The sequence below is a fragment of the Gorilla gorilla genome, chromosome 15 (genome assembly GCF_029281585.2).
Source record: "Gorilla gorilla gorilla isolate KB3781 chromosome 15, NHGRI_mGorGor1-v2.1_pri, whole genome shotgun sequence".
In the NCBI taxonomy this organism is placed as follows: Eukaryota; Metazoa; Chordata; class Mammalia; order Primates; family Hominidae; genus Gorilla; species Gorilla gorilla.
Genome location: NC_073239.2, coordinates 105,582,891 through 105,610,773, shown reverse-complemented (window position 1 = coordinate 105,610,773; position 27,883 = coordinate 105,582,891). Strand labels below are relative to the sequence as shown.

The window sequence follows — 27,883 nt, the reverse complement described above, 5'->3', positions numbered from 1 at the left end:
AGCCCAGCCTGAAGTGCAGTGGCACAATCTGAACTCACTGCAACCTCCACCTCCTGGGTTCAAGTGATTCTCCTGCCTTAGCCTCCTGAGTAGCTGAGATTACAGACATGCGCTACCATGCCTGGCTAATTTTTGTACTTTTAGTAGAGACAAGGTTTCACTGTGTTGGCCAGGCTGGTCTTGAACTCCTGATATCAAGTGATCCGCCCACCTCAGCCTTCCAAAATGCTGGGATTACAAGTGTCAGCCACCACACCCAGCCAGGTATTTCTTCATAGCAGTGTGAGAACAGATTAATACAGGCAGTATGGCCATTTCACAATATTTATTCTTCCTATGTATGAGCATGGAATTATTTCATTTGTTTCTGTCCTCTTTTATTTCCTTGAGCAGTGGTTTGTAGTTTTTGAAGAGGTCCTTCACTTCCCTTGTTAGCTATATTCCTAGGTATTTTATTCTCTTCATAGCAATTGTGAACAGGAATGTATTCATGATTTGGCTCTCTGTTTTCTGTTGTTGGTATATAGGAATGCTTGTAATTTTTGCACATTGATTTTGTATCCTTTGACTTTGCTGAAGTTGCGTATCAGCTTAAGAAGCTTTTGGGCTGAGATAATGGGGTTTTCTAGACATACTATCATATCATCTGCAAACAGAAAACAGTTTTACTTCCTCTCTTCCTATTGGAATACACTTAATTTCTTTCTCTTGTCTGATGGCCCTGGCCAGAACTTCCAATACTATGTTGAATAGGAGTGGTGAGAGAAGGCATCCTTGTCTTGTGCTGGTTTTCAAGGGGAATGCTTCCAGCTTTTGCCCATTCAGTATGATACTCACTGTGGGTTTATCATTATTATTTTGAGGTATTTTCCATCAATACCTAGTTTATTGAGAATTTTTAACATGATGGGATGTTGAATTTTATCAAAGGCCTTTTCTGCATATACTGAGATAATCATATGGTCTTTGTCTTTAGATCTGTTTATGTGATGAATTATGTTTATTGATTCATGTGTGTTGAACAAGCCTAGCATCCTGGGGATGAAGACAGCTTGATCGTGGTGGATAATCTTTGATGTGCTGCTGGATTCAGTTTGCCAGTATTTTATTGAGGACTTTTGCATCAATATTCTTCAGTCATATTGGCCTGGAGTTTTCTTTTTTTTGTTGCATCTCTGCCAGGTTTTGGTATCAAGATGATGCTGGCCTCAAAAAATGAGTTAGGGAGGAGTCCCTTTTTTTCAGCTGTTTGGAATAGTTTCAGAAGAAATGGTACCAGCTCCTCTTTGTACCTCTGGTAGAATTCAGCTGTAAATCTGTCTGGTCCTGGGCTCTTTTTGGTTGGTAGACTATTTATTACTGCCTAAATTTCAGAACTGTTATTGGTCTATTCAGGGATTCAACTTCTTTCTGGTTCCATCTTTGGAGAGTGTATGTGTCCAGGAATTTATCCATTTCTTCCAGATTTTCTATTTTATTTGCATAGAGGTGTTTATAGTATTCTCTGATGGTTGTTTGTATTTCTGTGGGATCAGTGGTGATGTCCCCTTTATCATTTTTTATTGTGTCGATTTGATTCTTCTTTCTTCTTGTCTAGCTAATGATCTGTTTTATTAATTTTTTTCAAAAACCGGCCCCTGGATTCATTAATATTTTTTGAAGCGCTTTTCGTGTCTCTATCTCCTTCAGTTCTGCTCTGATCTTGGTTATTTCTTGTCTTCTGCTAGCTTTGGGGTTTGTTTGCTCTTGGTTCTCTAGTTCTTTTAGTTGTGATATTAGGGTGTCAATTTGAGATCTTTCTAGCTTTTTGATGTGGGCATTTAGGGCTATACATTTCCCTCTTAAAACTGCTTTAGCTGTGTCCCAGAGATTCTGATATCTTGTCTCCATGTTCTTATTGGTTTCAAAGGACTTCTTGATCTCTGCCTTAATTTCATTATTTACCCAGGAGTCATTTAGGAGCAGGTTGTTCAATTTCTGTGTAGTTATGTGGTTTTAAATGATTTTCTTAATCTTGGGTTCTAATTTGATAGTGCTGTGGTCTGAGAGACTGTTATGATTTCAGTTCTTTTGTACTTGCTGAGGAGTGTTTTACTTTCAATTATGTGATCGATTTTAGGGTACGTGCTATGTGGTGCCAAGAAGAAAGTATATTCTATTGTTTTTGGTTGGAGAGTTCTGTAGATATCTATCAGGTCCGCTTGATCCGGAGCTGAGTTCAAGTCCTGAATATCTTTGTTAATTTTCTGTCTTGATGATCTAATGTTGACAGTAGGGTGTTAAAGTCTCCCACTATTATTATGTGGGAGTCTAAGTTGTCTCTTCGTAGGTCTCTAAGAACTTGTTTTATGAATCTGGGTGCTCCTGAACTGGGTGCATGTATATTTAGGATAGTTAGCTTTACTTGTTGAATTGATCCCATTTCCATTATACAATGCCCATCTTTGTCTTTTTTGATCTTTTTTGGTTTAAAATCTGTTTTGTTAGAAACTAGGATTGCACTCCCTGCTTTTTCCTGCTTTCCATTTGCTTGGTAAATTTTCCTCCATCCCTTTATTTTGAGCCTGTATGTGTCTTTACACATGAGATAGGTCTCTTCAATATAGCACACCAATGGGTTGTGACTCTTTATCAGCATGCCATTCTCTGTCTTTTAATTTGGGGCATTTAGCCAATTTACATTTAAGGTTAATATTGTTATGTGTGAATTTGATCCTGTCATCGTGATGCTAGCTGGTTATGTTGCACACTTAATGTAGTTGCTTCATAGTATTGATTTTCGTACTTCAGTGTGTTTTTGCAGTGGCTGGTAACACTTTTTCCTTTCCATATTTAGTGCTTCCTTCGGGAGCTCTTGCAAGGCAGGCCTGGTGGTGACCAATTCCCTCAGCATTTGCTTGTCTAAAAAGGAGTTTATTTCTCCTTCACTTATGAGGCTTAGTTTGGCTGGATATGAAATTCTGAGTTGGAAATTCTTTAAGAATGTTGAATATTGGCCCCTAGTGTCTCCTGACTTGTAGGGCTTCTGCTGAGAGGTCCGCTGTTAGTCTGATGGGCTCCCCTTTGTAGGTGACCTGACTTTATCTCTGACTGCCCTTAACATTTTTTTCCTTCATTTTGACCTTGGAGAATCTGATGATTATGTATCATGGGGTTGATCTTCTCATGGAGTATCTTACTGGGGTTCTCTGGATTTCCTGAATTTGAATTTTGGCCTGTCTTGTTAGGTTGGGGAAGTTCTCCTGGATGATATCCTGAAGTATGTTTTACAACTTTGTTCTGTTCAGGTACCCCAGTCAGTCATAGGTTCAGTCTTTCTACATAATCCCATAGTTCTCAGAGGTTTTGCTCATTCCTTTTCATCCTTTTTTTTTTTTTTCTCTAATCTTGTATGTGTATCTTATTTCAGCAAGATAGTCTTCAAGCTCTGAAATTCTTTCCTGTGCTTGGTCTATTCAGTTATTGATACTTGTGGTTGCATTGTAACATTCTTGGTTGTGTTTTTCAGCTCCTTCAGGTCATTTGTGTTCTTCTCTAAACTGGTTATTCTGGTTAACAGCTCCTGTAATGTTTTATCATGGCTCTTAGCTTCTTTGCATTGGGTTAGAACTTGTTCCTTTAGCTCAGCAAAATTCATTATTACCCACCTTCTGAAGCCTACTTCTGTCAATTCATCCATCTCAGCCTTTGCCCAGTTCTGTGCCCTTGCTGGAGAGGTGTTGTGTTAATTTGGAGAAGAGGCACTCTGGCTTTTTAGTTTGCAGCATTTTTTTCTTTGATTCTGTCTCATCTTTGTGAGTTTATCTAGCTTCAGTCTTTGAGGCTGCTGACCTTTGGATGGGGTTTTTGCAGGGACTTTTTTTGTTGATGCTCTTGGTGGTGGTGTTTGTTTGTTTTTCTTTTTTCTCCTTTTTTTTTCTTTTTTGAGATGGAGTCCTGCTCTATCACCCAGGCTGGAGTGCAGTGGCGTGATCTTGGCCCACTGCAACCTCCACTTCCTGGGTTCAAGCAATTCTCTGCCTCAGCCTCCCAAGTAGCTGGGATTACAGGCACCTGCTACCACACCCAGCTAATTTTTTTTTGTTTTTTTAGTAGAGATGGGGTTTCACCATCTTGGCCAGGCTGGTCTTGAACTCCTGACCACATGATCCACCTGCCTCGGCCTCCCAAAAGTGCTGGGATTACAGGCATGAGCCACTATGCCTGGCCTGTTTTTCTTCTAACAGTCAGGCCCCTCTTCCTCTTCCAGCTGAGGTTTGCTGGAGGTCCACTCCAGACCTTCTTTGCTTGGGTCCCTCCCACACCTCGAGGTATCACCAGTGGAGGCTGCAAAACAGTAAAGGTAACTGCCTGCTCCTTTCCCTGGGATCTCTGTCCCAGAGGGTCACTGAACTGATACCAGTGGAAACGCCCCTGTATAAGGTGTCTAGCAACCCCTGTTGGGGTGGTCTCACCCAGTCAGGAGGTACAGGATCCAGGACCCACTTAATGAAGCACTCTGACTACCCCTTGGCAGAGGGGGTGTATTACACTGGGGGAAATCCCACTTGTCCTGACTGCCCAGATTCCTCAGAGCTGGTAGAGGGAAAGACTAAGTCTGCTGATCTGTGGAGACCACGGATGCCCCTCCCTTCTCGGAGCTCAGTCCCTGGGAGATCAGAGTTCTGTCCACAAACCTCTGGCTGGAGTTGCTGAAATTCCTGCAGGGAGGCCCCGCGCAGTGAGGGGTTATGGTCAGGGTCCGACCTAAAGAGGCAGTCTGGCCACCATCTGCCACAGCCTCTGTGCTGCACTGTGGTGAATTCCTCCTGGGTCTAAACTGTCTGTTTTCCCAGGCACCGTCAGAGGAGAAATGGCAGACTGGAGCTGCAGTGATGTCTGCTGCCCCTCGCCCAGGGAGCTCAGTCATCTGAGGCAGCAGACAGCCAAAGTGATGACGGCCGTCCCTTCCCCCAGGAACTTGGTAGTCTTAGGCAGTCTGTAGCTAAGTGGCCACTGAGAATCTGTGCAGCTCTATGCTTGGGACTCAAGGAACTGGTGGCATGGGCTCACGGGGGGGATCTCCTGATCCACCAGTTGCACAGATCCATGGAAAAAGTGTGGTTTCCCTGGGCAGGATAGCACAATCACTCACTGCCTCTCTTGGCTGGGAGTGGGAGCTCCCCTTGTCCTGTGCAGCTCCCAGGTGGGCTGTCATGGCTCCCAGGTGGGCTGTCGCTCCACCCTGCTTTTCCTCACTCTCCATGGGTCATGCCAACCACCTTGTCAGTCCCAATGAGAGAATCTGGATACCTCAGTTGCTGGTGCAGGATTCACTTGCCGTTTTCGGTCTTCTTGGTGGGAGCCTCTGACCACAGCTGTTTCTAGTTGGCTTTCTTGGCCCCTCCCCTTCCAAATGTGGCTTTTTTGCTCTGGTTTTCTGCTCCCCTTTTAATTTTGATAACTAGAAAATGTTTCTAATTTTTCAATGATCTCAGCTATGAATTTTAAAGGATACTTACTATATTAATCTTCCCTTAAACTCAACTTTCTACCTGCTTTATGCCTGCACCCAAGCAGCAGAATAAGCATTGAGTAAAACAGGGAACTGTGATAATTGACCTCACTACTGTTCTGTTTCTCTTCCCTCTTTTGTAGCAGAACTCCTCAAAATAGTTGAGGCGCCCTTCTCTGTGTGTTCACGTGACAGTAGCTCCATAGCCCACTCCAATTAGGCTTTTTTCCCTATTTGTCCATTTAACCTGCTGCCAATCTGTTGATCACTTCCTGGTTCTCAGTGTATTCACCTCACAGCAGTTTTTGACACAATTTATCATTCCCTTTTTTTTTTTCTGAAATACTTTATTCACTTGTCTCTGGAACCCGTGCGTGTCTGTTTCTTCTCTCTACTTCACTGACTCCCTTTTTCTGTTTCCTTTGCTAGCGCTATCTCTTCTTCCTGCACTCTGCATTTAGGACTGCTCCAGCGCTTCTCCCCGGACTTTTCTTTTCATATGTACACTCACACTTTAGATTCAATCGGTCACTGTCCAGTCAGAAGATGAGACTGCAAGGCTTATTTGAACAGTGGGAATTTAATAAAAAGAATTGCTAACTAGCAAAAAGTGATTACCTACTGAAAAAGCCTTAGAGGTAGCCACCATAGAAAGCAACTACCAACCTTAGTACTAAGGGGGAGAGAACAAGTTAAAGGTGATTCAGACCTGTTTGGAAATGGTGTGGCTGCCACCAGAACATTCAGTGAGCTTGTGGCAAAAAAGCTTGCCAGAGGGTGCAGCCCTCAGTGGATCAGTGAGAGTAGTCACTTGGTGAAGGAGAAGCTTGCCAGAGGCAGCAGGCCAGAGCTGAATGGTCAGAACCACTGCTTGAAGAGCTTAACCTAGGGCAAAATCATTGAACTGTGAGGACTCCTGCCAGAGAATCTTACTGAAGTCCGCAAATTGCAGCTAAATCGTTAGAGCCATTACAGTGATGGTGGAGAAACTTGCTGAAAGAGGCAGTTGGGGCTGCCACTCTGGTGAATGCTATCAGGCCCCCTTCATGCCAGTGCCCTGGCTCTGTTAGTAAAACAGCACACTGGAGGAAGGTAGTCACTTCTGTTTTGGCCTTGTAGTGTCTCTCCAGCTCCCTCTACTGGCAAGCTAGCAAAAAAGTCTGTGAGGCCCAAAGTGGCAGATTTGGAACTGAGAGGCAATAAATTAATAACCAGCACAGTCTTCCCCTCTGGCTAGTCAGGATCCACATGAACCTTTATACACACATTTGAACTTCAGTACAATCACAGAACTAACCTTATGTTTCTACCCAAAGAGATGCAGCTACCCTTGGTACAAGTGAAGTAGTTCTCACCCCTAAAGAGAGAAGACCTACGCTATTCTCAAATTTAGTCACGGTCTTATATTCTTTTAACACAAAATTGTAAAGTTAACCTCCAACAAACTTGTATAAAATATGAAGGAGAAAAAGGAGAGAAAAGTCAAATAGTTAATATACACAAATAAAGATATAACAAACGTTATATGCAGCTCCTGAAAAGGATTCATATATTAAATTGTCTCCTTCATGTCTTCACTTGAACTTCTCATAGGCATCTTTAACTTAATTTGTACAGAACTAAGCACTGGTTCCTCCTCTAGTTTATCCCATCTCAGTAAATGGCATCACCACTCAAGAAAAACCATGCCCTTGACGCCTTTCACCCCACATCCAGTTGGTCAAAGTTCTGCCAGCTCTATCTTTGAAATATATCAAAATCCTTCCTCTTATCACCTCCACTGCTGCCACCCTGCTCCAGGTCATCATCATCTCTTGACTCTCAAATCTGAGAAATCACATCTTAGATTTCTTCATTTCCAATGTATGCTTGATAATTAAATGACTACTTGTTCTCAACTTATGCTATAACTTTTCATTCTGTATATACCCTGTCCTTTCCTCATCAGATTTCATACAAGATACCAAAATCCTTAGGGCTTTTGAATATGTTTGCTGCAACCCTTGCTGTTAGGGTAAGCCCTTTTTTGTGTTTATCAATGCAGCACTAACCCTTATTTTTACGAATGTTAACATCATTAATGACATTAATGAACGATATTTATCATTAATAAAAATATCATTTCATATATGGTTCTGAAACATATATATAGATGTATCTTCCTACCTTTAATAATAGCCTATTAGATTTTTAAAAATATTTTAGTTTCATAGGCCAGATGCTGTGGCTCACGCCTGTAATCCCAGCACTTTGAGAGTCTGAGGCAGGTGGTTCACCTGAGGTCAGGAGTTCAGGACCAGCCTGACCAACATGGTGAAACCCCATCTCTACTAAAAATACAAAAGTAGCCAGGCCTGGTGGCACATGCCTGTAATCCCAGCTACTTGGGAGGCTGAGGCAGGAGAATCACTTGAACCCAGGAGGCGGAGGTTGCAGTGAGCTGAGATCATGCCATTGCACTCCACCCTGGGCAACAAGAGGGAAATTCCATCTAAAAAAAAATTAGTTTTATAAAGATGACTTATTTCTTAAATTTCTGTTTTTTTGGAAAGAAGCTACAAAGGTAAAACCTACTCTGCAAAACTTCCACATATATCATTGGCTTTTTATGTTAATTAAAATCTCTCATTCTTTTTCATCAACTTAATTTCTTTTAAGGTAAATATCCGTACTTTTGTTGTATTCAGAAGTGAGTTTCATTCCTGCTTAGAATTCCATACCATTGACTTCTATAGAAAACTTAATCTGTATCTTGACTCCTTTTTAATATTGATTTGAAGCCATAATAAAGAGGCAACCTTTTTAGCAAATAATTTTTTTTTTTTTGAGGCAAGGTCTCACTCTGTAACCCAGGCTGGAGTGCAGTGGTGCAATCATAGCTCACTGCACCCTCAACCTCCTGGGCTCAAACAGTCCTCCCGCCTCAGCTTCCTAAGTAAATGGGACTACAGGTGTGTGCCACCATGCCAGTCTATTTATTTACTTACTTACCTGTCTTCCCTTCCCTCTTCTCTCTTCCCCCTCGCCCCTTCTCCTTTGCCCCTTGCCCCTTCCCCTACTCTGCCTACTGGCAGAGATGGGGTCTTGCTATGTTGCCCAGGCTGGTCTTAACCTCCTGGCCTCAGGCAGTCCTCCTGCCTCAGCTCCCCAGAGTGCTTGGATTATAGGCATGAGCCACCACACCTGGCCCATACTTTAAATTAGAAAAAAGGGAAAATTGCCTAATATACTCTTTCTCTTTCAGGTGGGAGGTGTTGCTGTTTTTCTCCTGATGGTAAAGCTTTAGCCGTAGGTCTCAATGATGGAAGCTTCTTAATGGCAAATGCGGATACTCTAGAGGATCTTGTGTCTTTTCATCACAGAAAAGATGTGATTTCAGATATTCGATTTTCACCTGGTAAGATCCATTGAAATTGTATTTGAGTATTAACTTGGGTCTGGCAGTGTATAAATGTATCAATGTATAATTTTTATTAACTGTTATATTATCTCAGAACTTAACTTTTTTACTAGAAGAGGCAGTGTAGCAAGAGGTAAAAGCCCTGTTGTTAGATTGGTGCAAATATCTGTCTTAGTGCCAATTCTGTTACTAAATTTTCTGTGTGACTTGAGCCAGGATGCTTCTCTGAGCTTTTGTTTCCTCATTTGTGATATAAAAGGGGTTGGAAAACTGTTTTCGTTATATTCTTAATGCTTTTGAAATTGCACTCATTTTACTCCATTAATTTCCATGTATTCATTATCTACTACAAACCTACTGTAATGTAGCAATTACTAATGTTAAGGCAAAATTTACTTATGTTGGTTTAGTTCCATTTTTTCTAAATTTAGAGGGAGTTTTGTTAAATACAAAGTATCAAAACTGCATCATACATAGCTTTTGACATTTGCTTCCCACTGAACTAATTTGTTACACTAAAAAATTATTTTGTTAGGTATAATGTACTTGAAAAATGTTATCATTTATCATTTAACACACCTGTTTTATTATAATTTATGAAACAACTAAGATTTCTCCATAAAGAAAAGGAAAATTAACTCTAGTTGCAGAGTGTAAAAAAGTATTTCCAAAGATAGAAAATGTCAAGCAAATATGTTTCTATTATAGGTTCTGGGAAATATCTTGCTGTAGCATCCCATGACAGCTTTATAGATATATACAATGTAATGAGTAGTAAACGAGTAGGAATATGCAAAGGAGCTACCAGTTACATAACCCATATTGATTGGGATATTAGAGGTAAGACTTTAAATAACTTAATATTTGATAAAAGTTTCATTTGATTTAGTATAGCTATATTAGAGAAACAGAAAAGTGATTCAACAGATGAGTTAAAAAGAATTGGGAAAAACAACCATTATTCTCAAAATTATTTTTTACTATTTTACATCTGAAGATGAATACTATTGAGTTGAGACTTTTCTTTTTCCTTTTTCTTTTTTCTTTTTTTTTTTTTTTGAGACAGGTCTCACTCTGTCACCCAGGCTGGAATGCTGTGGTACAATCACAGTTCACTACAACCTTAACCTCCTGGGCTTAAGTGATCCTCCCAACTCAGCCTCCTGAGTGCTGGGACTACAGGCATGCACCACCATGCCTGGCTAATTTTTAAATGTTTTGTACAGACAGGTTCTCACTATATTGCCCAGGCTGGTCCCGAACTCCTGGACTCAAGCAATCCTCCCACCTTGGCATCCCAAAGTGCTGTGATTATAAGCATGAGCCACTGCACCCAACCTACACTTTTCAGTACTTCACCTATTATCATTCAAATAATAGTACAGTAAGTGATTAGTTGTTTAATTTGTAAAGTGATTTAAATATTATGCAAAAAAGATTGTTGTAAAGATGTCTTGATCTTTGTCATATAAATTTGACATAAATAGAATATAGAAATGTTGGCCAGGTATGGTGGCTCATGCCTGTAATCTCAGTACTTTGGGAGGCCAAGGCTGGAGGACTGCTTGAGCCCAGGAGTTTGAGACCAGCCTGGGCAACAGAGTGAGACCCCATTCCTAAAAAAAAAAAAATGAAATACATTTTTAAAAAGAAATGTTAATGAAGATTTTAAAGTCATTTTTCTCATTGTTTGATATGAAATATATCTTTAAAAAGAGTCATAATCATATAACATAAAGAACTTAATGAGTATGTTTGTATTTTAGCAGAATGCATGGCATATGACTGAGTTTAATATGTTTGATAAATGTTAAGTATTTTAAATCCTCTCTTTTTAAGGACGTTATTGTTTCATGTATTCAACTATATTGTATTCAACTATATAAATTGAGCATCATAAAGTTTTTCTAAATATAGTTAAACAGATACTTACACTTTAAAAAATATTTTAACATTTGTTTCTAGGAATTTTTTACATATGCATAACCAAAGAAATCATTTTTATGTATATACGTATACAAAAATCAAACCACTTATGAATTTAGTTACTTAGTAATATGGAATTATAAAAATAAAATGTTCTTACTATAAGTTGACTGCAGCAGAAAATGGTTTTCATATTTAAGCTGATTTTTTCCCATAAAACTTAAACATCATACTGATGGTATATATATTTGTATGTATTTTATATGTGTAAATATTTTTAAAAATTTTTTTGAAGGAAAGCTTTTACAGGTCAACACTGGTGCTAAGGAACAATTATTCTTTGAAGCTCCCAGAGGGAAAAAACAAACCATCCCCAGCGTGGAGGTAGGACAACAGTGGTGCTTGCAGTGTTGTTCATGTGAATAAAAGTGGCTAGAAAACTGATACCTACTTTCTATCGTTTAGTTACACGTGAAGTCTGTTCTCAAATTATTAAAATATTGGATATTATTGAGTTTATTGAGTCAGAATACATGGGTGAAGGAAGAAACACTATATTAATAAAAGGAGTCAGCGGGCATGGTGGCTCACGCCTGTAATCCCAACACTTTGGAAGCCGAGGCAGGCAGATTGCTTGTGCTCAGGAGTTCAAGACCAGACTGGATAACATGTTGAAACCCCATCTCTACAAAAAAATACAAAAAATTAGCTGGGCATGGTGGCATGTGCCTATAGTCCCAGTTACTTGGGAGGCTGAGGTGGGAGGATTGCTTGAACCTAGGAGGCGGGGGCTGCAGTGAGCCATGTTCATGCCACTACACTCCAGCCTGGGTGACAAAGTGAGACCCTATATTTAAAAAAAAAAAAAAAAAGGAATAAATCACTTGCATGGCTAGCTGTGCTCCAGTTGCTTTCCTCAAAAGACAAGAAGCGTGAAATAGCAAATAGAAGACATGCCATCTAAGATGGGAGTATTGCATATCTGCCACGTCCTTAGGAATCCATATGCCTAAGAAGTTTGTTGGCAGATTACTGTTTTTGCTTCTTAAAAAAAAACAAGAAAAATTGTGTTGCATTTTGTGCCTGACAATATTAGCCTTTTTTTTTTATTTTTTATCTTGGCCTAGGAAGAGAGGCTTAACAAATTTTACATGAAAGTGGCTTAATGAAGGGAGAGACTATAAAGTAAAAGTTCTAAATTTCTAGTAAGGGTTAGTTGGAAAACATAATGCATTATTAGAAATTTAAACATGAACTGTAAGAATCTTACTTGATTATCCTAAAGTCAGAAATGGTTTTATTATTAACACTGCTTAGCATCTAGAACACACAGTGGATATATAATTATATTCTGAATAATACTATGTTAAAATTTTTCTGCAGCAACTAGTAGGCTCTGGGGAGTTACAAAACCAAGACAACTAATAATTTAACTATTTTTTCATTAAAACTTTCATTTTACTTGTGACGCACATAATTACAAAGAAAAATGTTTACATTTTGGTTGTTAATACTTTAGGTTTGGATAATCCAAACTTACAGCATTGTTTTTCGTTTTTAGGTAGAAAAAATTGCTTGGGCATCATGGACAAGTGTACTTGGTTTATGCTGTGAAGGAATTTGGCCAGTAATTGGAGAAGTTACAGATGTAACTGCTTCTTGCCTCACCAGTGACAAAATGGTTCTAGCTACCGGGGATGATTTGGGATTTGTGAAGTTATTTAGATATCCTACTAAAGTATGTGTTTTTCTTTAACTTTCCTAATGATCATAAATTATGAAATGGTTAAGGTAATGTCCTGTCATAGCACTTCATTATTATTAATTGTACATATGTAATATGTAATGTTGTAATATGAAAGGTTCAGAATTATGTTTCATATCTATAGCTTTTAAGTATTGTAATTTATAATCCCATACATTAAGTTATATATCATATCCTATAGTATTTTTCAATATTGACTAATATGAATATCCCTTTTACAAGAAACGTCTTGGCTGGGGACAGTGGCTCATGCCTATAATCCCAGTATAGTACTTTGGGAGCCTGAGGTGGGAGGATCACTTGAGGCCAGGCATTTCAGGCCAGCCTGGGCAGCATAGCAAGACTTCCTCTCTACAAAACAGAGAAAAAAATTAGCCAGGCATTGTGGTACATGCCTGTAGTCCTAGCTACTCAGGAGGCTGAGGTGGGAAGATTGCTTGAGCCCAGGAGTTGGAGGCTACAGTGAGTTGTGGTCATGTCATTGCACACCAGTCTGGGTGACAAAGCAAAACCCTGTGTCAGAGAGAGAGACACATTCCTTTTATCCCCAATATTAACTTCAATAATTTTTCTATTTTTAATTAAATATATACTATTAACAGTAAATATAAACTCTTTATAGTTACAGCTTCAAACTTGAAGTTGTTTTAACCAATTAAATAGAAAATACTTACACTTATAAAATTAAGCACCATTGATTTAATGTAATGAATGACTTTTTTTGAAACCAAATCATACAAATTCTTTTTTTCTGCTTTCGTAGCAGAATATGTGTGCATTTTAAATCATCAGCATCATTTGTTGATGATTTTCTGCTTAAAATTGGTATTTACTTCCTGCTTATGTATATTAAGTTTTTTTTTCTTTTTTCTTTTTTTTTTTTTTTTTTCCCGAGATGGAGTCTCACTCTGTCGCCAGGCTGGAGTGCAGTGGCACGATCTAGGTTCACTGCAACCTCCCCCTCCCAGGTTCAAGCTATTCTCCTGCCTCAGCCCCCTGAGTAGCTGGGATTACAGGCGCGCACCACCATGCCCAGCTAATTTTTTTGTATTTTTAGTAGAGGTAGGGTTTTACCATGTTGGTCAGGCTGGTCTCAAACTCCTGACCTCGTGATCCGCCCACTTCGACCTCCCAAAGTACTAGGATTACAGGCGTGAGCCACTGGGCCTAGCCAACAGATTCTTTGGCATTCTACGTACCTATGCTAATGTGTGCTGTGCAAGTACTTAATTCTTTTATCACTTCCCTCTGTTCGAACTACTGTAAAATATTAGGCTTTTCCTTAACACGGAAATAAAATTTATATATCAAGTCCAGATACAATGCATTCCTTTCTTTTTTTTTTTTTTTAAGACAGCATCTTTCTCTGTGACCCAGGCTGGAATGCAATGATGCAATCATGGCTCACTGCAGCGTCGAACTTCCAGACCCAAGTTATCCTCCCACCTCAGCCTCTTGAGTAACTGGGACCACAGGCACATGCCACCATGCCTGGCTAATGTAAAAAAAATTTTTTTTTTGTAGAGATGGGGTCTCCAGATGTTGCCTGTGCTGGTCTCAAACTCCTGAACCCAAGTGATCCTCCTGCCTTGGCATCCTAAAGTGGTGGGATTACAGGCGCGAGTCACTGTTATCTGGCAGCATTTATTTCTTAATTCACAAATTAAGTTATATATTATACTCTGGCACCAACATGAACATAAAGATAAATTTGAAATATGGCACTGAAATGATATTGTGGTATTCAGTTCCTGGTGATCTTGAGTAACTGCTCATATTAATATTTTTAGATCAGCATTGAAATGAAAACACAGGTTTAAAAATTCTCATTGAAAACTCAGACACCCAAGAAAATATTCCACCGATTCCTGTTTTAGATACATGTAGATGGTAGAGTCTTAGTTGTTAACAATGTGTTCCACTAAAATATTTGCCAGAAACCTCACTTCCAGCGTTCCAGATGGTGTAGATCCCTTAGGAATAGGTTCTGGAATATTGATCTGCAGATTATGTTTTCACCTTAGTGTAGCAAGAACCACACAGTCTTAGAGAAACTACCTTCTTGCCATGCTTTGATGACAGATCCCTCGCCCTGACTTAATTATTAAGAGTCATCATTCCTGCCGGGCGCAGTGGCTTACGCCTATAATCTCAGCACTTTGGGAGGCCGAGGCAGGTGGATCACCTGAGGTCAGGAGTTCGAGACCAGCCTAGTCAACATGGTGAAACCCCGTCTCTATTAAAAACACAAAAAATTAGCTGGGCACGGTGGCGGGTCCCTGTATTCCCAGCTGCTTGGGAGGCTGAGGTAGAAGAATCGCTTGAACCAGGAGGCGGAGGTTACAGTGGGCCGAGATCGTGCCACTGCACTCCAGTATCAAAAAAAAAAGAGAGTCGTCATTCCTAGGGAATTCACAAATTTTGGTATCACTGTGTTTTGTATAAGACATCTCTCATTTTAACACCTTTGAAAAGATGTTAACGGAAAACCTGCTTTATGATGCTTTGATCTGAAATTTATGTAACTTGGTAATGCTAGATTTTAAAGTTGCCAGTATTTATAACTTAAACTTTATTGTTATTTAAAAGGAAAATACATTTCTATGTGTATTGCTTACAAACAAAAGCACTAATGAATTGAGATGAAAGATATTTACATGGATATATAAATATATGTGTACCAAAGCAATCAATCGATAGTTACTTTTTGTTAACATACTCATGCTGTACATAGGCATGTGTATCCTTTCTCAATTATTGTATCTATTTCCAACAGTACATCTGCATAACCATTGTCTTTAATATATATACACTATTCCATATACATTGTAATTAACTATTACTTTGAACATTTAAGGTATTTAATTTTTTTCACTACTATAAGTAAATACCATGGTAAGTATTTTTTTACACAGATAGCATTTCTTAGCATAGATCCCTAAAAGGGAGATGGGTGAGTCAAATACAAGAACATTTTTATGCTTTTAATGCAGAATACCAAGTTGGTTTTTTAAAGAGTTTTGCCTGGGGTACCAGCATTTTGTGAAACTACTGGTTTTAGATCTTGTCCTTAACAGGTTTAGGAATTGGTATCTTTTATTCTGCTGAGTTTCAGTATTTTCTCATATTTTTTTAACACATTGCACTTGAAATGATTAATTTTTAATTATTAATAAAATTAATTCAAAATCATAATGGAAATATTTAAATAATGAAATTTCTCAGAAAGATTGTTTGAATTTTCTTCCTCTTTAGGGGAAATTTGGAAAGTTTAAGAGGTATGTGGCCCATAGTACACATGTCACAAATGTTCGCTGGACTTATGATGACAGCATGTTGGTTACCCTAGGCGGTACAGATATGTCTTTAATGGTGTGGACAAATGAGATGGAAGGCTATCGAGAAAAAAGGCCTTGTGATAGTGAAGAATCCGACATTGATTCTGAAGAAGACGGGGGTATGTCATTTTATAATACTTGAACAAAAATATAGGGAAAATTTAGCACAACTTATTTAAGCTGTAGAAGTTAAAGCAAGTAATAATAATGTTTGAATAATTGTAGTGGTACTGTTTTTAGTCTGTTTAACATCAAAATCCATTTTGTGACTCAAGAACAACAGGTTGCCATGAATTTATGACTTCGATATTATTTATCTACAAATGAAAAATATCTGAATTTTAAATAAGTACTGTTAAGGTAAATTTTATATTATTAAACCTCATATTTTAAAATAGTTTTGATTTTCTTCTAATATACCAGTAATATCAGCTCATTATAGAAAATGTATTTTGCCATAAAAATTAAACACAGCCTCCATAATTTGACCACACAGAGGTAAAACCTCTTCTAATATTTGGGGTATATCCTAAGATGTATGTAGCTAATATTTTTTAAGAAAAGTATGGTCATATTGAACTTATTTTTTAACCTGCCATTATTACTTAGTAATACTTTGAAAACATCATTACATATAATTAAATATTCTTCTACATCGTTTTTTCTGGTTGCATATTACTTCATAATTTGCTTATAACAACTTAATTTATTTCATATTGTTGAACATCTTTGTATCCAGTTTATAAGATCATAATTGATCTTGGTTATTGCTTAAAGAATAACTCGTATATTTTGATTGTAGGCTATGACAGTGATGTTACAAGGGAGAATGAAATCAGTTACACCATCAGAGCCTTATCAACAAATATTCGCCCAATGTTAGGAATCAAGCCTCATTTACAACAAAAAGAACCCTCAATTGATGAAAGGTAATAATTTAGTTTAGTATTAGATGAAGAAAAAGATATTGTCATTAAAAATGGAATTTATTGTTTAAGTGGCTTTTTTACACAAACTAAGTAACAGTGATATTCTTGCTTTAGACAATTCACAGCACCTCTTAGAAAGTATGTCTTTAAATACCTTTTGGTATCAGCCTGGGTGATGTAGTAAGACCTTGTCTCTATGGAAATATAAAAATAATCCAGTTTTAGTGGTGTGTGTTTGTAGCCCCAGCTACTTCAAAGGCTGAGGCAGGAGCATTGCTTGAGCCCAGGAAGTTGAGATTGCAGTGAGTTATGATTGGTGCCACTGCACTCCTACCTGAGTGTCAGAATGAGGCCCTGTCTCAAAAAAAAATACCCACAAAAACAAAACCCTATTGATGGTAACACTATGTGTTAACACTAGTGGTTTAGGGATTTATACATATTTATAAGGTTGATATGATTCATCTTATTTGCTAACTTTTATAAATGTGTGTGATGAGGTTGGAGGAGATAATAAAAATTGAATCCAATACCGAGTACTTTTTAAGAAGTATGTGAGCAGTATTGTGATTCAATTTGGAAAAGGCCTGCCTATCCATGTGCCTTTCTTTATTCAAGCATAGACAATCCTCATTTCAAAAATTTTCCAAAAAGGCAGGTTGTCTTTAATGGGAATTATTGGTCTTAGTCTAGAATCAGCAAATAAAAAAGTAAGGACATATGCAAGGCCATTTTCTGAGGAGAGATCACTTTTTTTTTTATTATACTTTAAGTTCTGGGATACATGTGCAGAACGTGCAGGTTTGTTACATAGGTATACATGTGCCATGGTGGTTTGCTGCATCCATCAGCCCATCATCTACATTAGGTATTTCTTCTAATGCTATCCCTTCCCTAGCTCCCCACTCCCTGACAGGCCCCAGTGTGTGATATTCCCCTCCCTGTGTCCATACGTTCTCATTGTTCAACTCCCACTTATGAGTGAGAACATGTGGTGTTTGGTTTTCTGTTCCTGTATTAGTTTGCTGAGAATGATGGTTTCCAGCTTCATCCATGTCCCTGCAAAGGACATGAACTCATCCTTTTTTATGGCTGCATAGTATTCCGTGGTGTTTATGTGCCACATTTTCTTTATCCAGTCTATTATTGATGGACATTTGAGTTGGTTCCAAGTCTTTGCTATTGTGAACAGTGCTATAATAAACATACATGTACATGTGTCTTTATAGTAGAATGATTTATAATCCTTTGGGTATATACCCAGTAATGGGATTCCTGGGTCAAATGGTATTTCTAGTTCTAGATCCTTGAGGAATTGCCACACTGTCTTCCACAATGGTTGAACTGATTTACACTCCCACCAACAGTGTAAAAGCATTGCTGTTTCTCCACATCTTCTCCAGCATCTGTTGTTTCCTGACTTTTTAATGATCACCATTCTAACTGATGTGAGATGGTATCTCATTGTGGTTTTGATTTGCATTTCTCTAATGACCAGTGATGATGAGCTTTTTTTCATGTTTGTTGGCCGCGTAAATGTCTTCTTTTGAGAAGTGTCTGTTCATATCCTTAGCTTTTTGATGGGGTTGTTTCTTTCTTGTAAATTCGTTTAAGTTCCTTGTAGATTCTGGATATTAGCCCTTTGTCAGATGGATAGATTGCAAAAATTTTCTCCCATTCTGTAGGTTGCCTGTTCACTCTGATGATGGTTTCTTTTGCTGTGCAGAAGCTCTTTAGTTTAATTAGATCCCATTTGTCAATTTTTGCTTTTGTTGCAATTGCTGTCAGTGTTTTAGTCATGAAGTGTTTGCCCATGCCAAGTCCGGAATGGTATTAGCTAGGTTTTCTTGTAGGGTTTTTATGGTTTTAGGTCTTATGTTTAAGTCTTTAATTCACCTTGAGTTAATTTTTGTATAAGGTATAAGGAAGGGGTCCAGTTTCAGTTTTCTACATACGGGTAGCTAGTTTCCCCAACACCATTTATTAAAGAGGGAATCCTTTCTCATTGCTTGTTTTTACCAGGTTTGTCAAAGATCAGATGGTTGTAGATATGTGGCATTATTCCTGAGGCCTCTGTTCTGTTCCATTGGTCTATATATCTGTTTTGGTACCAGTACCATGCTGTTTTGGTTACTGTAGCATTGTAGTATAGTTTGAAGTCAGGTAGCATGATGCCTCCAGCTTTGTTCTTTTTACTTAGGATTGTCTTGGCTATATGGGCTCTTTTTTAGTTTCATATGAAATTTACAGTAGTTCAATTCTGTGAAGAAAGTCATTGGTAGCTTGATGGGGATAGCATTGAATCTACTTTAAACCAACAAAGATCGAAAAAGACAAAGAAGGGCATTACATAATGGTAAAGGGATCAATGCAACAAGAAGACCTAACTTTCCTAAATATATATGCACCCAATACAGGAGCACCCAGATTCATAAACCAAGTTCTTAGAGACCTACAAAGAGACTTAGACTCCCACACAAAAATAGTGGGAGACTTTAACACCCCACTGTCAATATTAGATCAACGAGACAGAAAATTAACAAGGATAATCAGGAGTTGAACTCAGCTCTGGACAAACGGACCTAATAGACATCTACAGAACTGTCCACCCCAAATCAACAGAATATACATTCTTCTCAGCACCACATCACACTTATTCTAAATTTGACCACATAATTGGAAGTAAAACACTCCTCAGCAAATGCAAAAGAACAGAAATCATAACAAACAGTCTCTCAAACCATAGTGCAATTGAATTGGAACTGAGGATGGAGAGACTCACTCTGAACCACACAACTACATGGAAACTGAACAACCTGCTCCTGAATGACTACTGGGTAAATAACAAAATTAAGGCAGAAATAAATAAGTTCTTTGAAACCAATGAGAACAAAGAATACACCATATCAGAATCTCTGGGACACAGCTAAAGCAGTCTTTAGAGGGAAATGTATAGCACTAAATGCCCACAGGAGAAAGTGGGAAAGATCTAAAATCAACATCCTAACATCACAATTAAAAGAACTAGAGAAGCAAGAGCAAACAAATTCAAAAGCTAGTAGAAGACAAGAAATAAAGATCAGAGCACAACTGAAGGAGAGAGAGACACAAAAAACCCTTCAAAAAATCAATGAATCCAGGAGCTGGTTTTTTGAAAAGATTGACAAAATAGATAGACCGCTAGCCAGACTAATCAAGAAGAAAAGAGAGAAAAATCAAAAAGACACAATAAAAAATGTTAAAGAGGATATCACCACTGATTTCACAGAAATACAAACTACCATCAGAGAATACTATAAAGACCTCTACGCAAATAAACTAGAAAATCTAGAAGTGGATAAATTCCTGGACACATACACCCTCCCAAGACTAAACCAGAAGTGGAATCCCTGAATAGACCAATAACAAAGTCTGGAATTGAGGCAGTAATTAATAGCCTACCAACCAAAAAAAAAGCCCAGATGGATTCACATGCGAATTCTACCAGAAGTACAAAGAGGAGCTGGTACCATTCTTCTGGCTATTCCAAACAATAGAAAAAGAGAGACTCCTCCCTAACTCATTTTATGAGGTCTGCATCATCTTGATACCAAAACCTGGCAGAGACACAACAAAAAAAGAAAATTTCAGGCCAATATGCCTGGTAAACATCGATGTGAAAGTCCTCAGTAAAATACTGGCAAACCAAATCCAGCAGCACATCAAAAAGCTTATCCACCACAATCAAGTCGGCTTCATCCCTCGGATGCAAAGCTCATTCAACATACCAAAATCAATAAATGTAATCCATCACATGAACAGAACCAATGACAAAAACCACATGATTATCTCAATAGATGCAGAAAAGGCCTTTGATAAAATTCAGCCCCCCTTCATGCTAAAAACTCTCAATAAACTAGGTATTGATGGAACATATCTCAAAGTAATAAGAGCTATTTATGACAAACCCACAGCCAATATCATACTCAATGGGCAAAAACTGGGAGCATTCCCTTTGAAAACCATCACAAGACAAGGATGCTCTCTCTCACTACTTCGATTCAACATATTGTTGGAAGTTCTGGCCAGGGCAATTAGGCAAGAGAAAGAAATAAATGGTATTCAAATAGGAAAAGAGGAAGTCAAATTGTCTCTGTTTGCAGATGACATGATTTTATATTTAGAAAACTCCATTGTCTCAGCCCAAAATCTCCTTAAGCTGATAAGCAAGTTCAGCAAAGTCTCAGGATACAAGATGAATGTGCAAAAATCACAAGCATTCCTATACACCAATAATAGACAAACAGCCAAATCATGAGTGAACTCCCATTCACAACTGCTACACAGAGAATAAAATACCTAGGAATACAACTTACAAGGGATGTGAAGGACCTCTTCAAAGAGAGGTACAAACCACTGCTCAAGGAAATAGGAGAGGACACAAACAAATGGAAAAACATTCCATGCTCATGGATAGGAAAAAATCAATATCGTGAAAATGGCCATACTGCCCAAAGTAATTTAGAGATCACTTTTTAATAAAGTCTCTGAGCTAGATGACAGATTAAGAAATAAATTGTGAAACTAATGTTTCAAAATCAAAGGTGGTAAACAATAAAAAGGGATATGGAGCATTGAATGGCATGGACTTCAGAAGCAAAGAGGTTCAAAGAACAAAAAAGGAAAAGATCCAGAAACAGTAAGAAGGAACAGAGGGAGTGGGAGGTAGGAACAGAGGGAGTGGGAGGTGGGAACAGCAGTGGGAGGTGAGAACAAGGTTGTGGTGAGGAAAACTTTATTATGAGAAGTTAGTGGACAATTTGAGGGAGAAATTAAAAGGGAATTCATTCACAGTTGAACAGGATTTGTAGAAAATTCAAGCGAATTTGTGGCCATTTAGGATAGTGCTGAAGAGTTTTGGAACTCAGAGAGATAGAAATGACATTACAGGAAAGCTTCATCAGAGGGATTTGAGTTTGCACCTATGGATTTTATATTCGGGGAAAGGGATGAAGTTAAGGTGAAAAACACATTAGTAATGGGGAAGGGGAGAACTGAGAGATTTTGTAAATTGACTGACCCCAGCGTTGCCAGGGAAGCTCTAGATGGAGTGTTAAGGGCACAGTGCCTCCTCAGCTCCTTTTCCAGGTGTCGTTTGCTGATGGTATACCTCATGTACCTCAGATCATAGCAATGGGAGGTCACCTAAGGAAAGGGGATGGAGAGTGATCATCCGGTTTTTCATTATGTATAAAGAGGCAAAGTATTAAATTAGGGATATTTTTAAGAAAGCACAGTATACCATAATCTAAGTACTTGTACAGAATTCCATGTTTCAAGTAACTTGCTAGAATGCAGCATCGTATAGTGCAAAAGACATGAATTCTGGAGTCAGACAAATGGGTAAAATACTCATTTTTTTCATTACCAGTTGTGTGAGTTTGAAAAATTATTCATTCTTTCTGAACCTCAGTTTCCTCAGTGGCAAAATGAACATTATAATCCCTAACTTATGGTATATTTCAAGTTTTAAATGAAATAATGTAAATCAAGAATTTAGATAGTAGATCTTCACTAATGACACCTTATCCCTTGGAATGAAATGAAAGTTAACTGAGGAGATACCTGGTAAATACTTAAACATTATTTCTGAAATTAAATATTCACAAAGCAATAAGCACTACATATGTATTTATTACATAAATACAGATAAATATGAAAATGTAATATTATTTAAATATTCTAATTAGAATATTTGAAGTGTAGTGTTTAATATGACTTAAGGAAAATTATGTCTCCTAAGTAATGAAAAGTGAAAAGTGTTCTATGGGGAAGAAGGGGCTCTAGACATTCCCATAAATTTCTTTCATTTGTTATATTGATTTTTTAAAAAAATTATTTATTGGATAAATTTGGTATGTCAGAAAATGTGACCTAATTTTAATCTGTAGTCTGCTTCATTCACGGTAAAATACTTAAATGTAAATTTCCACCCATTGCTGAAGTGAGGCATGTTCTGACAGATGGAAATATTTTACTACTCATGAAGAATGATTAACACTGTCGTAACTGAAATCTTTGATGTTAGCTTGTATATTCTGCAGCTAACTTTTTCAAAATAATTTTTAAAATTGCTTTGCATTTTATTCTCAATTTACTTTACAATTTCAACCCTGCTAAATATTTTGAAAGTGACAAGGTGTGGGGAGGGAGAGAGGGGGTCTGTTGGCCCCCGTGGCAGAGTCCAAGCTCTACTCTTTGCCTTAAAAAAAGAAAAAAAAGAAAATGACAAGGCAGAAGTCATTAATGTGATTTCATTTTCACAAAATGAAAAAAAATCAAAGGAGATTACAAATGAGGAGGTTCATATCTCTTTTACCAACTTAGAATATTTGTGAGGAGATAATATGTTTCATGGTTTATTTAAATAATTGCTTTTTAGTAACATATATTACCATCATAAATATGAAATAAAACACTTTATATGGAAAACAGGCCAGGTGCTGTGCCTCATGCCTGCAATCTCAGTGCTTTGGGAGGCTGAAGTGGGAGGACTGCTTGAGACCAGGTGTTTAGCACCAGCCTGGGTAACACAGCAAGACCCCATTTCTACAAAAAATAGAAAAATTAGCCAAGAATGGTAGTACATGCCTGTACCAGGAGGTTCCTACTCAGGAGGCTGAGCAGGAGGATTGCTTCAGCCCAGGAGTTGGAGGCTGCAGTGAGCTATGATCGCACCCTTGCACTCCAGCTATGGCGGCAGAGTGGGATCCTGTCTCTGGGAAAATAAATAAATGAAAAAAAAATTAAAAACAAATACTTATCAAATATCCACTTAAAAGGAAAAATGCTTCTGATGACAATAACCATTCTATTTGGTTGATACTTTTGTGGATGTTTTTCCTAAGTGATAATTTTACCTTTTTCTTTTTTAATAAATGTTTTTGTTTTTATTTTTTTTTGTTTTGTTTTGTTCTTTTGAGACAGAGTCTTGCTGTGTCGCCCAGGCTGGAGTGCAGTGGCACGATCTTGGCTCACTACAACCTCCGACTCCTGGGTTCAAATGATTCTCCTGCCTCAGCCTCCTGAGTAACTGGGATTACAGGCACAGACCACCACACCCAGCTATTTTTTGTTATTTTTAGTAGAGACGGGGTTTCACCATGTTGGCTAGGCTGGTCTCGAACTCCTGACCTCAAGTGATTCACCCACCTCAGCCTCCCGAAGTGCTGGGATTACAGGCATGAGCCACCTTGCCTGGCCAATAAGTGTTTTTATAACAAATATGTATTTAAAGTAGTTAATTTTTGTCAAATTTCCAGTATTTGTGAATAAAAATATTTAAATCAATGTTTAAATCAATGTGACATAAGTTAGACATTTTTGTATTTCCTTAAAATTCTGTTGACATGTTGCCTTTCTTCTGTTTGCTAAAATGCTGTATTCTATTCATCATCAATTTTTATATGTTTTCCTACTTTTTTCCCCCTTGCTCCTTTTGAAGGCAGGGAGTAGTAAGGTAAGTGTTTTATGAAAGAAAATATTTTATTCAAAAATTTACCCTTTATTTTATTCTTTATAGTATTTTAAGGTATTTTTTCCCTATAAAACATTTAACTACATTTGTCAATGAAGCATTATAAAATGAAGTAGGACAAATTCTATAAAAGAGTTGCATTTTTAGATAGCATATATGGTTGTTATTATAAGGGTCTTCATTATGATAAATTGTTTTACATATGACTGTACAAACTACTACAATGCAAATGAATAGTTTTGGTTTTCTTTAAGTTTCAGAGGCTCGTAAAAACAAACCTAACCACACATATATTTAAGTGAAAGACTATTCAATTTTAAACCTGTTAACATGATTTAATGCATGTTTAATCCATTCATTTAAAAAGATGAAAAGAGGGTAACTATGGTATTTGTATGTTTAATAAAATGACATGTAGGTAAAGACTCTTTGGGTTACTTTTATATCTACCTTTGGTGATGTGAAAATGTCTTGAAATAGTTTCTGAAATGACAGTGTGGAAATGGCTAGTCTGTTTTATAAATTAAAAAAGGTATCATGGCTGGGCACGGTGGCTCAGGCCTGTAATTGTGGCTCAGGCCTGTAATCTCAGCACTTGGGAAGGCTGAAGTGAGAGGATTGCTAGAGCCTGGGAGTTCAAGACCAGCCTAGACAACATGATGAGACCCTGTCTCTACAAAAAATAAACGTAAAAATAAATTAGCTGGGTGTGGTGGCAGCCCTGTGGTCCCAGCTACTCAGGAGGCTGAGGTGAGAGGGTCTCTTGAGCCTGGGAGTTTGAGGCTGCAGTGAGCTGTGATGGCATCACTACACTCCAGCTTGGGCAACACAGCAAGACCCTGTTTCGGGGGTGGGGGGTGGCGGGGGGAAGGTATCACTAGGAAAATGCTGGGAGATAAGGATGAAAACAGTAGACTTGAGACCAGATTGTGCAGAAACTCAAATAATAGGCACCTGTTAATATTATATCTACAGCAGGAATCCATCATCTGTTTTAAGCAGAGTGGTGTGTACAAAGATAAGCTCAGAGTATGAAGCAACCTCTAAAATGGGCCATAAAATCTTATACTATTTTACCAGAAATAAAGCACCCGGATCTAGCCTCACATCTAGAATAGCTTACTCAGTACTGATCTCTACATTTTAAAGGAGACTTGGATAGTTGATAATGGGCTAGAAGAAAGCACAGGAGGAAGGAAGGTTGGGAGGCCACTTCATATAAAGAATAGTTAATTGACCGGGTGCAGTGGTTTATGCCTGTAATCCCAGCACTTTGGGATGTTAAGTTTGAAGGATCAGTTGAGGCCAGGAGTTAAAGATCAGCCTAGCCAATCTGATGAGGCACCGTCTCTACAAAAAAAATTTAAAAAATTAGCAGGGTGTGGTGGTGTGCACCTGTGGTCCCAGCTACGTGGGATGCTGTGGCAGGAAGATGTCTGGAGCGTGGGAGGTCAAAGCTCAAGTAAGCCATGATCACACCACTGCACTCTAGCTTGGGTGACAGAGCAAGACCCTGTCTCAAAAAAATATAATTATTATTATTCTGGGAATCTTGTTTCAAAACAAGAAAACTAAATGGAGATATCATTGTTATCTTGGATATGAATGGCTTTTTATGTAGAAGAGACCTGTCACAAGCAGTATTTATACAGAGTTTAGATGATCAGTTGTCATCAAAGCTGTACAATGATTGTTCTAGACGTGTAAAGAAGGTTCCTGGTCTCAGTGGGAAAATGGATGAAATGACTTTCATGATTCCTTCCAATTTTGTTTTGATCATTATGCTATTAAGAGAGAAAAAAACTTTTTAAAGATTACTTTTTTTTACTAGCAAAATTCTAAATTCAGCATAGTCCCGAGTGACTAATTCTGCCTGCTTGGATTCACTGACTGGGGAACCCTCTTAGGTCAGAACAGGTGGAACTTAGGCTCTTTAGACAATTTCCTTTGAAGTATCTCCAGTGCTACCAGCTTTTTAAATTAACATTTTAGTGCCAGTGCCCATTCTTAAAAACAAAAATAAGCTTAAATGTTTTGTTTAAAATTCAGATTACATTGCAGAAAAATAAGAATGGCAAGCTTTAAAGTTCACAACATGAAATATATTGAATTCTCATTTATTTGTTTTTTTCTTTTTTCACCTTTCTTGTGATTCCCTGTTATTAATGGAGTAACCCTTTTTTTTTTTTTTTTTTTTTTTTTTTGAGACGGTCTCACTCTGTTACCTAGGCTGAGTGCAGTGGTGTGATCACAGCTCACTGCAGCCTTGACCTTCCAGGTCAAGTGATTCTCCCACATCAGCCTCCCATGTAGCTGGGACTATAGGTGCATGCCACTAGGCCTGGCTAATTGTTGTGTTTTTTATAGAGATGGGGTCTCACAGTGTTGCCCAGGCTGGTCTCAAACTCCCAGGCTCAAGCAATCCTCTTGCTTTGGCCTCTCAAAGTGCTAGGATTACAGGTGTGAGCCACTGTGCCCAGCCTTATGCCTTTTCTTTATTCTTTTTTTCTTTCTTTTTTTTCTTTTTTTTGAGATGGAGTCGCGCTCTGTCGCCCAGGCTGCAGTGCAGTGGCGCACGCAGTCTTGGCTCACTGCAACCTCCATTTCCTCAGTTCAAGCAGGTCTTCTGCCTCAGCCTCCTGAGTAGATGGGATTACAGGTGCGTGCCACCGTGCCTGGCTAATGTTTTTTGTATTTTTAGTAGAGACGGGATTTCACCATGTTGGCCAGGCTGGTCTCGAACTCCTGACCTCGTGATCCTCCTGCCTCGGGCTCCCAAAGTGCTGGGATTATAAACTAAAAAACAACAGGCCTTTAATATTATGCAATATAGCTGTCTGCATTAAACTTGTTAAAATATTTTATTACAGGAGGTATTTCACTAGTGTTTTCAATTCAAATTTATGTTGTAATCTTTTTCCCTCTTTATCTGCTGCTGAAAAGAGGTTCCAGGTAATCCTCTCTTTGCTGTGTTTACAAAGCCTAACTTTGTATTTTTGTTATCTTCCATATTTAGCATTAATGGGATACTGTTACTTGGTGTTCTTTACCTCTCTTCACAGTTTTGCACATTTTTTTCCTTTGGAATTGGTATCACTGAAATGAATAGCATCTTAATTATTGGACTTACTCTGTATAAGTAACTGCTTTACTAAAACTTATCCGTTCAACTTGTATAATTTTATAAATTGTATAATTTTATTTTCAGCAATGATATACCTTATATAAATGATATTTATAAAAATTAAAATATGCTTAAATGATCTTTATAAAAATTAAAATGTGGTTAATTGTTACATAGGATTATATAGATAAAAATTACCTGTTTATTGTTTGGGTTACATTTAAAGCTGTCAGACAGTAACATAGAATAATATTCACCAACAAAATTGACTTGGGGAAAAAAGCAAGGCTTCTATCACTCTTTGAAATGGTCCTATCAGAAATATTTTTAAGTGTTAAATATGATAAATTCAGTTTTATTTTTCCTTGTGGGCATCCAAAAAAGTATATGA

At 37.9% G+C, this 27,883-nt stretch overlaps 1 protein-coding gene across 7 annotated transcripts in view; it reads left to right on the top strand.

Moving 5' to 3' along the window:
• EML5 (EMAP like 5) overlaps positions 1-27,883 on the top strand; it is a 180,883-nt gene that overhangs the window by 122,229 nt on the left and 30,771 nt on the right. For all 7 annotated transcript variants that reach the window (XM_031001613.3, XM_055361816.2, XM_055361815.2 and 4 more), the window contains exons 22-27: positions 8,739-8,891; positions 9,603-9,734; positions 11,116-11,204; positions 12,382-12,558; positions 15,841-16,042; positions 16,726-16,852. In XM_031001613.3, the coding sequence (XP_030857473.3) occupies positions 8,739-8,891; positions 9,603-9,734; positions 11,116-11,204; positions 12,382-12,558; positions 15,841-16,042; positions 16,726-16,852 (880 nt within the window). The remainder of the gene's footprint in view (positions 1-8,738; positions 8,892-9,602; positions 9,735-11,115; positions 11,205-12,381; positions 12,559-15,840; positions 16,043-16,725; positions 16,853-27,883) is intronic.